The sequence below is a fragment of the Rattus norvegicus genome, chromosome 17 (assembly GCF_036323735.1).
Source record: "Rattus norvegicus strain BN/NHsdMcwi chromosome 17, GRCr8, whole genome shotgun sequence".
Lineage (NCBI taxonomy): Eukaryota > Metazoa > Chordata > Mammalia > Rodentia > Muridae > Rattus > Rattus norvegicus.
Window position 1 is genome coordinate 85,125,435 of NC_086035.1, and position 13,730 is coordinate 85,139,164.

General features: G+C 41.3%; 1 protein-coding gene across 11 annotated transcripts in view; it reads right to left on the reverse strand.

Moving 5' to 3' along the window:
* Nucleotides 1-13,730, reverse strand: part of Nebl (nebulette) — a 351,896-nt gene that overhangs the window by 102,482 nt on the left and 235,684 nt on the right. For 7 of the 11 annotated variants that reach the window (XM_039095820.2, XM_063276522.1, XM_063276521.1 and 4 more), the window contains 3 exons: nucleotides 9,681-9,862; nucleotides 7,495-7,582; nucleotides 7,324-7,395 (listed from right to left, as the gene is read on the reverse strand). The exons of 3 other annotated variants lie outside the window; for them this stretch is intronic. In XM_039095820.2, the coding sequence (XP_038951748.1) occupies nucleotides 7,324-7,395; nucleotides 7,495-7,575 (153 nt within the window). In that variant the 5' untranslated portion in view covers nucleotides 7,576-7,582; nucleotides 9,681-9,862. One more of the 11 variants, XM_039095825.2, reaches the window with a different exon arrangement.

Consider the following 13,730-nt stretch of genomic DNA (forward strand, 5'->3'; position numbering starts at 1 on the left):
AATTCCAGTTGTTGAAGCAAAGACCGACAGGATGTGGTTCCAAACAGCCATTTCTGAGACCCAGTCCCAGGCTGCACAGGCAATGAGTCACTGTGAGGGAGAACTGCACTTTCCCTATGCAAGCATCAGTCATCATCAGGGCTCCACGCTGAGGGCCCAGGGAAACAGCTTGCTAGGTGAAGGTCCTTGTTCCTCAAGCACGGAGACCAGAGCAGAAATCTCCTGAACCTACACAAAAGCCAGAGAAGTAGTTCCTGCACACCTACAAGGAGACGGAAGGACCCACAGAAGCTGGTGGGTCAGGGTCGGGCTGGCTTGGGAGAGACCCTGTCCAAAACCAGGGTGGAAGGACCTACAATCGAGGTTGTCCTCCTACCTTCACATGGGCAGTACTGAACACCTCCCAAACATGTGAATAAATACACATTCACATATCATTCACATATTCTCTCTCTCTCTCTCTCTCTCTCACACACACACACACACACGTATGCAATCATGCACATACACGTATACACACATACATGCACACATACATGTCATTCACATATTATCTCCCCCACACACAAACATGCACACATATGTACACACACACACACACACACACACACACACACACACGTCAAACCTGTGGCTTGAGACCACTGCCTACCTCGAGGTAGGAAACAAGAAGTCCTCAGGAATTATGCAAAATATTGAGATGTAGAAGAAGAGACAAGACAATTGTATAACTTTTAGCTTTGCTGCCTTTACAGACTGGGTCAGAGAAGGGGGCTTAACCTGTAGCCAGAACAGGCCTATTAGTAATTAATTCCCTCAAATCCAACTTCCCTAATTTATCAGCACCCAGTGCCTCCCTCCCACCCACCCCCTCTGCCCAGAATGATTTCCAGGTGGTACAGATCATTCCAGAACACCGCTGTGCTCTGAGTGGGCAGAGCCACCAGAAAGCCTTCTGGGGGCTTTGCTGAACACGCTCACTTTCCTCAAATTCACTGACAAAATGAATCACTAGCAAGCACTACTTGGAGAGAGGCCAGAATTGTTCTCCTGTTGGGGGCAGATTCCACATGATACATGAGCTCAAAAAGTATCAGGAAATATGGAAAAATGCCAGCAGTGTCTTGCTGTCATGTTAACGGCTGGACAATCTGAAAATTGGGTAGGGCAGACGTCAGAGAAGCTAAGAGGCTGGCAGTAATCTACTGAAATTTATATCATTCTGTAATAAAGTCATGTTTATCTACACAAGGCTATAAATACTTAAGCTGGAAAAATGTCCCAATTCACATGATAAATTATATGGTCTTCCTAATTATAATTTAAATGTGATGTTTACTTATACCTTCTGCCCAGCTCTTACGAGGGCATGATTAATATTGATGTAATAGGCTAACATTCCATGGAGATTCTCCCACATGCAAATCTGACTTGAGGGGTCTAATCTGACCTAACATGTAAACAGATCCAAACACAGTAAGCAGTTTCAAAATTCTATAGTCCACTGCTGTGTCTCACAGATGTTAATGCCTAACACTCGCTTTATTCATGAAATCAACAGGAGAACATATTTATCTTATCCGAACACTAAATTACATTTTTTTCTTCTCAAAGATTAGCCATAATTTAAGGTTCCTGCAAATCTCTCTCCTCAGTCACTAGTAATTAAATCGTTAATGGCAGGATGATAAATACCAGGCTATTTTGATCATGGGGGGAAAAGTATCACTGTTATATAATTAAGTGTGAGAAAAAATAGCCTATCATTAGGCTTAAGTTTGACTCATTATTTTTATCTTCTGCCACCATCTATCCCATCAGGACCACATTCTTCACTGCCGTGGTATGTGCTGATGGCTAGAGGCCTTCTGATAACGCCTGACAGGGGTTAAATGCTGAGGACAGGAGCTTCGCATAAGGGCGGAAGTCTTCAGTTCCTTTGTTCTGCAGGCTCCATGACCTTCTCTGATCTTTATTAAAAAGCTGGATACATTTGCGTCTTTAAATTCAAGATGTATTTTAAAACTAAGGTCATTTGACTATTGGTTTTCATCACAAATTTTATAATCACACACACACACACACACACACACACACACACACACACACACACACACACACAAGATAGGTGTTAAGTTTCTAATGACTGTGTGTATGGTATCCAGTGAGTTTGTATGCAATTCCTAATAAATTTCCCAACATGCGTAACAATAAGTAAATGTTAGTTAACTCTATTACATATTTGTAGGACTCCTATGCCGGTGTGACAGGTAATGATAAATGAATCAGTCACCCATGTAAAGTTTCATTCAAATACAAGTCACCAAATAAATGGCTATGTATAACCCTGTCTACCTCTTAGAGCCTGAGACTGGCTCCGTCTGTTGGTGAGACTCCTAACCATACCCTTCACTCCTAACATACAGACCTGAAGGGAACTCAACCTCGACTCTTACAAACCAGGCACAGCCGCACCACTTTCCTTGGCCACGGATTAGCCTGGGACAGGAAAGGACAAGTAGGCCAAAGGTCCACTACGAGATACTTAATGCAATTTTTCCAGTAGAGCTTCTCACATTTCTGGGCCAGCAGGAGAAGCTCTTTGCATAGTCATCTGACATGCCATGCTTCTACCCCACCATCCCAGGGGGGACAGCAGTAGGGATGTCATGAGATGAAAATGGCTACCATGTAGAGATGGGCACACCTATCTCCAGTCTTCACAGGTGGAGAGAAAAGAATCCCTGCTGCATTAAGTAAGCTCTTGCTGTTGCTTGCAACCATATGTCTCAGAGGAAACACCCAACCCAACATATTTTCAAATTAAAGACAAAAGAAAGACAATGTTGCTGGTATCGTGGTCAATGAGATGTCCCACTAATCCCACAATGTCGCTACTAAACTTCAAGGGAAGTTAGCTCATAGTTGCTTCCTGTTACTCCCCGAGGCTCTTTGGGTGAGGACACGATTAGCTAATGGCTCAAAGTAGATGGCAGATGTGGAAATGTTTGTGGCTGTTTCTTCTTAGATGAATGCTTATCTAGGGAGTCTTGCACAAAATGAAATCACACCCCTCAAATTCAGTTACCCTTGAGAGAAAGAGCTACGGTTTGATCCCAGCTTCTGAACTAGTTGGTCATGACCAAGGTCACTCTCCCAGGTTTTCTAACACAGTCTGGGCTGATTCTGAAGGAGTAGCCCCAGAAGTTAATGTTTTCATCATTGGGGGACTCTGTCCACAGCAAACAAGTTCATTTATCTGAAAAAAAAACCTGTCCCCACTCCTATGCAGGTGAGCACCCTGCAAGCTTTGAAATAAATCGAATCAGGCTGTCCACTGATGAAGCCTAATTAGCTCCACACAAGACTCGTTCTGCTTCGCGTACATGAAATCTTCCGAAGGTTCCTCTTTGAACAGTGTTGTTTTATAACTACCTTCCAGACTGCTACTCAATCTGAGATTCTAGATGCTCAATCTCGTGGACAAGTTTTATCGATACAAGTACTAATGAGGTCTTTGACCAAAATCAAATACTGGAGATTTTAGTTACATGCTTAAAAGGAAAATTAAGAGGCTGCCCGGGAGACGAGATGTTCTTCAGGGAAGAGATGTGAGTTATACAGAGGAATCTCCATGGTGTAGACAGCTCAAACACAAAGCAGAAACTAGACAGGAATGACATGGGAAAGGGAAGGGGAAAACAATGGGGAAAAAAAAGGAGGCAAGGGACAAAAGAGAAAAATTGCTTTAAACTGATTCCCAACTCGACCTGAAAAATGACATCCTCTCTACAGAGAATGGCAGCAGGAAAACGTCTCAGGACTGACACCAAACCAGTCTTGCTGGACATTTCTACGTACTGTCTCAGAGGGTGCCTGGATACAGCACTGTCTCCAGGGCTTCCAAGGCTTCCGATGAGCCTGGCTCAGCGTTAAATGGCAAGGCTCCAAGAGATAAGCCTCAGACTCTCTCAGGGGTGAGGGAAGAGTGCAAGAAAGTAGTTATTCCATCCATCCCTCACCAGCTCACAATCATTCAGGCGGCTATAAAAGACAACAGGCCCAAGCTACCAACAACAGGTCAGCAATTAGGACTGAAAAAGACTATGTTGTTGCTAAGTCTGGGAAAGTCTAAACAGGATTATAAGGAGCACTGAGAAAGAAACTAAGTATCATCTCACTCAGAGAGCCCCGAGCCACCCACAGCTGCATGGTCCCACACAACCGTGTACTGCTATGGAGACAGAAGAGGCTAGGAGAGACCCAAAGAACAGTAATTGAAGCGATGGAGGGCATACAGGGTACCTGGTACAAAGAGAACCATAAAACCCCACGCCACTGTTGGAAACGAAGCAGAGTACAAGGTGACTGGACTGATAGCCAGGCTCTGGCTTTAGACAGCTCTCTCCTTGACCCTTGTCTCCACCAATGCTCAGCAGGGAGTCCTGGACAGCCACTCCACTTCCAGTTCACACCTACAAGTTAGGACATCCGGATCCTGTACAAGGCTTGCTGGAGCATACCATATAAAGGTGTGTGTGTGTGTGTGTGTGTGTGTGTGTGTGTGTGTGTGTGTGTGTGTGTGTAGTGCCTGGCATGCATGCAACAAGGAGGAAGGCTAGCAGGATAGCCAAGGCTTGGGGGTCACACTGACCTTGTTTCAATGCTGGGGAACTTGCTAGCTGAGTGAATGACTTGGTCTCCAGGGTTTCCACAAGCTTTAGGGTGCAAGGGCTCTGCTAAGTCAGCAACCCTCCCCCACCCCGATCTCACTCAGTAACAACTCTAAACTCAGCAAGGTGAAATAAAATTGCCATTAAAAACCCAAACAACTAAAACAAAAGCAAACTAACTAGAAAGCAGTTAGGAAACAGATGTCACCCCAGGACAGGATAGAAGGTAAAATGCCACCAAAGCAGTTGAAGGCTCCCTATTGATTTCAGTGTGACGGTTGAGGAAGACTGGTGTCCTAGGTTAAAGGCAGGGCACCACTCTAGTCCTTCCCAGTCAGAAGCTCCATGTAGTACAGGCTCAGCCAGAAATCAGGCCTTTTTAACGTGAAAAAAGATCAACTTTATGATTATTATCCTAACTCTGTGTTATACCACAGAGATGAAATTTTCAAATGTAGAAATTTTGTTGATTTGAAGAAAGAGAAATTTCAAATATAAAGCCATCTGCTCTCCATAAAATTACTATGTCACTGAGGACGAGCAGTTAACTTTCGGTTACAGTTAACTGAAACTTTTAGGACATAAAGATTTCATTCATTCATTATTTGTTTGTTGGCTTATTTATTTTGCAGTTGAGAGCCTCGCACATGCTAAACACACATGCTGGTCCTCGACTGTAACCTCAGCCCTAACATTCGGTATTAGAATGATTGTGTAAACCCTTCCTTCAATTTTTATTTTAGAAACTGGTAAAATTTTTCAGAATCTTTATTGATCCACGTAAAAATTCTAGCAACCAAATGAGTATCTTAGCAGCCCAGAATTCTATGTGAGCACATACCCAGTCGTGAATTAAGGGACAATAATAGTGTTCTAAATATTTAAGTAGCACAGACATTCCACCATGAAAATACATCCACAACAAACAGAAATTTCTCCCATGTGTTTGATGTCACCTAAAGAGGAGAGAGTGACGTGGGGCTGGCAGTCACCGAGTGATAAAAAGCCATTGTGCCTCCCTACAGGAAGGTTCCTAAGTCGCCAACAAGTAATCCTCTGCAAAACACTCCAATAAATCACCTGCCTAATTAGAGCGCAAGCCCAACAATGATTACACTTCAGTAAAAACATATCAGAGCGGGAAGAGGCACGGTCTCCAGAGCCGGCTTTAAATGGTGATGTTGCTTTTTCTAATGTTAGAGTAATAAGCTTTCCATGGATATCCACTCTGAGGAAAAACAGCAGAGTAAAGCGAAGAGGCTCCCCTCCATCTCCTTGCTTCTAAAATGGGAGGGGGGAGACCCACCCTCACAAGGTCAACACCTGGCATGTGCTACATCATAACTGCCATGGGTATCAAGGTCATTATTATCACTGTCAATGTCTTATTATTGCAGTTTATACAAGTATTCATATGTTAAGTGACTCATGGTTATAGCTAAGCAGTAACACAAATAAATGTTAATTTAAGATTGAATGATATCCCATATTACGCCAAGGATTTGGGAAGAAATATGCCCATTTTCATCTACTACAAAGGTGGTCAGAAAAGATTTTTTTTTAAGTTGCAGATAGAGTGGCTTAGGGTAGCTGGCATTCATCAGTCACTGCGGTGCTTTGAAGAGGGACTGCAACACTTCGATGTACATGTCACCTTAGAATGGTAAACACTACACTTGAAGAGCTAACCCACCAGCACCAGTAACAGCCCCAAGGTTATTGAGTTGACTCCAGCAAGCTGACCTTGGAGAACTGACCAAAGAACTACCCTACTACCTAGGAAACAAACTTGCAGATTACAAGCAACGGTTGCAGGCAATTTCCTGCTCAGCTCCCGGAATTCAGGCACAAACACACTTCATTTCGTAGAACTCCATGTTTTTACACCAGCAGTTCTCTTACATTGTTTATGAGGACCTGATGCGCTCTCATCTCAAGTAAGGAATAGTCTTCCGTATCCATCTAGAATTCGAGTTTATATATTTATCGTGTATGTAAGACAAGTTTACATTAAATAACTCTAGGATTTCATTTGGCATAGCATATAAACTAGCTTTAGTTCCTGAAACCAAAAATGTTTCCTTTTAATGACATTATCACGTGAACCAGTCTTTATAATATACAGTTCCATTAACACACACACATACACACACACACACACACACAAACACTCACAATATAGGGTTATATTGTAAAGAAATATCAGATGCAATTAAAGGTACACGCATCTTCATGATTTGGAAAAGTTTTGCAATTTGACATAAACTTCAGACAGGGGAAACTATTCATTTAAATAAAGGTCTTCCATATCAGAAGTCACTAGAGATCTTTCCAAGACTTTTCTGCTAATTTTAAAGTCTTAGGGGTTCTCAAACATGAGCTTGATAACAGGACACCATTCGATTTAGTAGGACTGCACAGCCCGGAAGGGACAGGACCTGGATTAGGAATGAGAGCAATTGTTCTAGCAGGCATTCCCTGACTGCCTGACCTTGGGGAAACCACCTGACATGTCCGACTTAGTTCTATGATCTAGAAAATGACAATGCTCTACCTGATGACCTCAGGGTTTTCTCTCCAGCCCCGTGACTCTCCAACACAGCCATTCCATGGAAAGGAAGCAAATAAGTCAAAGTCTTAAACCACTTACGTCACTAATGAGCTCGGTGCACTTTCTGGCCAGCTCCATGCTTAGGTCTTCAACGACAGGTTTCAGAAACACCTATGTGAAAATTCAAAAGAGAGAGAGGAGGAAGGTCCTGTGTCTCTTTGCCTATTAAAGGACTGAGTTCTGTGGTTGGGCGAATTCTTTCTTGCTCACCTCGTCTTCTGGCTTTTCTTCCTCCTCCACATTTTCCTCTTCGGTTTCCTCTTTCACATCCCCGGATACAGGCACCTTCATCGTTACCCTATGGAGGTATTAATGCTTTCAAACGCGCGTCTTCTCCTGGACCACCGCACCGTGAGCTACAGAGTCTCTGGGGCGCTGGAAGCAACAGGCCTGCCAGACTAATCCCTGGCTCATGTTGCTCTCCTTATCTCAATGGTGTGTCAGTGAACACCCAGGATCCTTGAGGTCTGCCAGGTCCGGCCTTACAAGCGAAAACTCTCTCGGGAGTCAAAGCTCAATTTTACAAACTTAAAATCAACGTTCTTAGGATAGCAAAAGAAACCCAAGACAAAATGTTTTTTTTAATCTTTTACTAACTCAGTTAATTAAAAAAAATGGTCTTAAAGGGACTTGACAATTCTAGAAATCTACTCAGCTGTTAACACCTAAGATATCACAGCCTAAAGCCTGTTATCCCAAAGATTTCTCAACTTGGTCTAAATAAAGCCTCCTCTGGAATGCCAGTCATGGCTCTGTTTCCATATAGAGATCTGTACCATACAAATTCATTTCATTAACTTAAATTAAATGTTTTATGAGATTTTAATGTACTTCTCACATCCCCCAAAACTACTCACTTCATATTAGCTGATTAGAGGCTAATAATTTATTACAAAAAGCCCTTTGAACCACTTCAAAGAATCTATTCTGAGTTAATTACGACTGCTAATCTCAAATTAGGGAATACTGTACCATATTAATTGTAAACATCATTAAACATGAGAAGTTGAAGTTAATATATGTTGATATATTATTTAAGGCTTCAGGAAACATCGCGGCTTTGGAAATAATAATCCCCTGCATTTCTGTCATTGTGTGCATTTCCTTGAACTCACTAGCTATCTTTTATTGTCTCACTGTATCCCACACTTGGAGAACTAAGAAATTACGTTATCATATTTGTTGTGTCGACTATCTTACTAGTTCAATAATTAAGAAAATTCTTCTCACAATAAATCCTTTCTTGTCAATTTAAGCAATTCTAAGAATCTATCATTCCTGATATGTTAATTTGGCTGTTTAAATTTTAGGATAAAATTGCTTTTTATAAAAGTATTGCACATTAGTGATCAGCACTAGAAAAATGCCCCATGGTGACTAATTAAACTAATTACATAAAATACAGTTTTATCCAAAACAATACTTCATTCCAACATAGCAGAGTATATTTTTGATATCACATCTTGTTTTCAATTTCCTTTTAATAAACTATTATAAAATATTTTAAATTAAAAAACTTGAACTTAACAAGAGCTAATGTCTACATATCCCACTGAACATCTATGGGGTAGAATAACCATTTTGAAGTTGTGGGGCTAGCTTCAGGCTACATTTAATATATTCTTAACAATTGAATATAAACATCTGTACATATCCTCATCAATTTTTAAAAGAAAAATGCCCAGCCTTACCTAATAAGTCATTAGAATTCTGCACAACTATCATAAACATACTATTTCTCACATTCTTTCCCAAAAGGCAAAACTGTACCCCCCCCACATGCAAAATGATTGATAAGACAAAAAAGAGTGATCTAAAATAAATCTATTCAAGAAACCTGTAAAGGAATTCTACAGCTGCCGCATCAGTGCCACATGCCAGGGTGACACATGCAAAGATCTGTGATGACCATCAATCAAAAGCCCTACTCAATTTACTAAGCCTTTCCCTTCCAAAACATGGATTTTGTCTGCCTCCTCTCTTCCCATCCCTTCTGCCTACCGTTGTCTCTTAATGGCATCCAGTACCCTCTGGGAAAGACGACTTAGGAAAACATTGTTACATCTGACTATCTTCTATATGACTTGGCTTTCTCATGAAACAGTTTTGGATAGGGGTCAAATTAATGATATCACAGACCCCACTTAACCAGCAAAATGCCAGAAGGAAAACTGTACCCTGAATGCTAAATTGGGAAACTTTGAAATAACAGCCACGTCGTCACTCAAGTCTGCTGGAATTTTTCTCGTATGGTTAGGAATATGTGGTCTGTAGCAGTTTCCCTCATGACCTCTCTCAAAGGCTATTTTGCTCTTCTCTAGAAGCTCCTCTGTACTACCTTGGAGAAGGAAATGCTTTCTATGGATGGATGATTTCTATAAACTTTTCTTCCAAACCTTCAGAAGTATATAGGGAAACAATCCTGCCAACGCTGTCCAAGATGAACCTCTCGGCTGCCACTTCAGATGAGAATGCTTGTGTTGTTGTGGGTGATGTCCGTTTCCATAGAGAATGGCCTGCATGAGACTTGAGCGGTGTCTCTTCTCTTGCTGTGAGTCCTTAATGGTTCTTCACTGGGCTGCAAGAAAATAATCAGTCAAGCTTTAATGCACAAAAGTTTCAATGACACAACCAAACATCACACATGTTGTGAACATATTATTTTTTTTCTTTTGAGAGGTCGGAATCAGCATTTTAAAGTCACCTGGATCCTTAGTAAGTCTTTCAAGCTTGTATTCCCAGCCTCCTTATTAGGAGATGGGAGCAAAACAACCACAAATTCAAAGCCATCCCAAGCTACAGAGTGAGCTTCATGCCACCCTGGATGACTTAGAGAGGTTTCGTCTTAAAATAAACATACAAGGACGGCTAGGGTCATAGCTGGTTTACTGCCGTTTTCTTGTTTCTTTGCAAGGCCTTCTGTTGGACTCCAGTGCTGACATCCATCACAAACCCACGCTTAGAGTGCTTTCCTTCAGAGAGGACAAACTGAAGGCCAGAAACAGTGAACTACTGGCTTCATTTGCAGTGTGGTGTGGTAAGTGCTGTGACTGAGCCCGCTTAGCACACAGCGATGCTGTTGTGCTGGTTCTGCACCAGGTAAAGGAGACACAGTGGTAAGTAACACATATCCTGGGAGGAAAAATAAAACACCTCAAACCTTGCTGGGTGACCTCTTTAATGGACTTTCTGGCAAGCCACACACACACCATTACATTTGATTTAATGCATCTTCTTTTCATTTACATTAGAGGATAATATAAAATTCTTGTCAAGTTTCCTCTAAAAATTTAAACCCTGATGTTATCACAGTCAAGCTTTTCTGTCAGTAGGTCTAAAAATCTGACTTGGGGAATTTTTTAAAAAAGGATTCTTTGTGGGTAGTTATTATGTTTCAAAAATACCTATCCTTCTTATTCATAAATCCTAGTTTAATGTTGTATACCAATACATACTTTCACCCCCAGAGGGAATATCTCCACAGCTGCTAATCTCCTGGCTACTTTCATACTCTTTATGTTCTTTGTCTACATTTCTATTTTGCTCCTCTCTCCATGAAGTGATACAGAATGAGACATAAGAACATGGGGGATCACATTTCTCATGGTGAAGCCATGGAATTCCAAATCTGGCTTAACCATACTTTCTACCAAGGATCCTACCATGCTTCCCCGCCTCCATTTTGTCATAAATTAGAATGGCACTTTCATAAAAAGAAATCGCTTGAATTTTCAGTTACAAGATGAAGGTGTATAGTTATAAGAAAAGCACCAGGTACAAAAGGGTCTCAGTCTTTCAAAGGGTGAAGAAGGGCATCCCTCAGCAGCCTAAGAGTACAATAATAATAATAATAATAATAATAATAATAATAATAATAATGACAATGACAATAATAATTTTGAAGGCTCCTAAACTTGTGATAGCATGATGTGTACACATATAAGCACGTACATTTCTGTAGCAGCGGCCATGTGTGTAATGACAGTGTGAAGTACCACGTCCCTGCCCAAGGATACACATCTGTACCACCCTGGTGAGTGACACAGCGCCTCCCTGCCCTAAGCATCCCCAATGTCATAAGCAACAGGGGTGCTGCTTGTTGACAGATGCCCCACACTTATTCTAGTCACTTCTTTCTTTTCTTCATAACAGAATGTGTTCTCCACTTCAGCATAGAGGCAATCCACTTACGTAGGAAAATTTCCAATAAAGTAGTATGCTAAATTATGGTTGAGTCCTGAGTTGATAGAAGATACCACAATACATATCTCAGACCACGACATGCTTTAGATTGTAGGCACTGGGGAAGCAGCAGAAGCTAAAGGACGCTCTTCTTTGAAAATTCTTTATTTACATAAAGATTGGCTCTACCAAAGGGAACACAGTTGGCTTCCACCGTGTTATTTCATCAACCAAGGAAGAGGACACCAAACACCCAAAGCCTAAACAAACTTTGTCTGAGTCTATCATCTCCCTGAGTCTATATATTGCCCTTGCCCCAACAAATCATTGATTCTTCCCTTGCCTCACTACTTTCTCCCCTATGAAGGGGTATACAATCCTCTAAACCCCATTTGGTTGAGTCCTCATTGTCATTTAAAAAAAGGTCAATGGCTTGAACTATCTGAATATGCCCTTAAACCAGAACCAAAGAGCCAGGCAGGGTTAAATAGCTTTTTTACTACACTAAAAAGGAAAATACATGTATATATGCATGTACATGCATGTCTGTGTGTATATAAACATACATGTGTATATATAAACATACATGTATGTATGCGTGCATGTATCCCTTTCCTGGAGTTCTATGTGGAATGTACCAAGAATGGTTGTGACCAATCCCTGACACTATTAATGATACTCCAATATGCTTCTAGACGGAAGAGTGCTGTCCTCTGAGGGGCTCCACCCAGCAGCTGACTCAAACAGATACAGACATCCACAGCCAAACAGTGAATGGAGCTTGGAGATTCTTATGGAAAAATAGGAGGAAGGATTTCGGGCCCCAAAAGGGATAGGAACTCCACAGGAAGACACAGAGTCAACTAGCCTTGACCCTTGGTATTCTCAGGGTCCAGACTGAACCACCAGCCAAAGAATATACACAGGCTGGACCCAGGCCTTCTCACACATTTGTAGCTTGGTCTTCACATGGGTCCCCAACAACTGGAGAAGAGACTATCCCAAAAGCTTTGCGTGTATGTAGGATATGTTCTAGCTGGACTACCTTGTCTGACCTCGGTGGCAAAGGTTAGCCTTGCAAAGACTTCATGTGCCAGGGTGGGGAGATACCCAGAGATCCCCCCACCCCCACTCAGAGGAGAAGGGGAGGGGGAGAGGGGAAATGGAAGAATTGTGGGAGAGGTGGCCTGGAGGGGGAGCGGTGAGTGAATATATAGTTAATATGTAAGAAATAAAATAAAATGTTTAGAAAAAGAATAGTTGTGAAAGACTTTGATACTGACATAAACTTTGAGTGTCTTATCAAATGCTTCTTTCTAAGTACATTGTTCTTTAACTGTCTCAGGCTATTTTGTAATTCTGCATGCTGTAAAAGAAAGATAATAATACGAAGGATCCTTACCTATAGAAATGTAAATTATGCCTTAGAGGACACAATTGATCGTTGGCTTTGCATCCACTTATAAATTCATTTCGGCATTCCTTACTATTTATGTATCTATGGTCCCTCAAATTCACCTTTGAATCAACTGCAACATCTTATTTGTCCCCTCATTTATAAATATATTAATATATTTGAAAAGTGCTATTTGTGCTTTATAAGGATCACATATTTTTAACAATATATCACTTTACAGTTATGAATCTCTTATGTTCATTTCTTTAACATTTAGCAGAACGAAAAAGAAAAGGGACTCGGTGGAGACCGAGCTCTCAGCTATGAAGTGTCCCTATGACAATGTTTAGCATGCGCTGTGACGCCTAGTCTCACATTTTGTTTTGTTTTCAAGTCTGACCTTGTTTCACTATTGGCAAGTGCTACATGCATGCATTCATGTATATTCACACATACCCCGAACAGCACATACACACTCAGGCGGAGTTAATTCACCACAGCTGCTAGATCCTGCCTGAAAAGCATAAAAGGCTCCAATAAATGCAAAGATTTAATTATTTCTCACATCTGGAAAAACTTGAACATGAAAATGGATTTATTGAAGAAGCTCTTGGTTGGCTGTCAACACCCCATTCTGAGCCAGAGAGAGAGAACAGGCTTAATCACTCTTGGCAACTCCTTACCCCGCTCAGAAATAGACGCTGTATCAGTTCATTCATAACACGGTTTGTTTACAGGACTTCTGAGTTTTATGGAAGCACAATCAAGTAAATAATTTCCTAGTAACTCATGTAAGAGAAACTATTCTGTCACGTTTGGTCTGGGGGATGTTGTATGTCAAACTGCGGAAATAGGATGACGTTCTCCT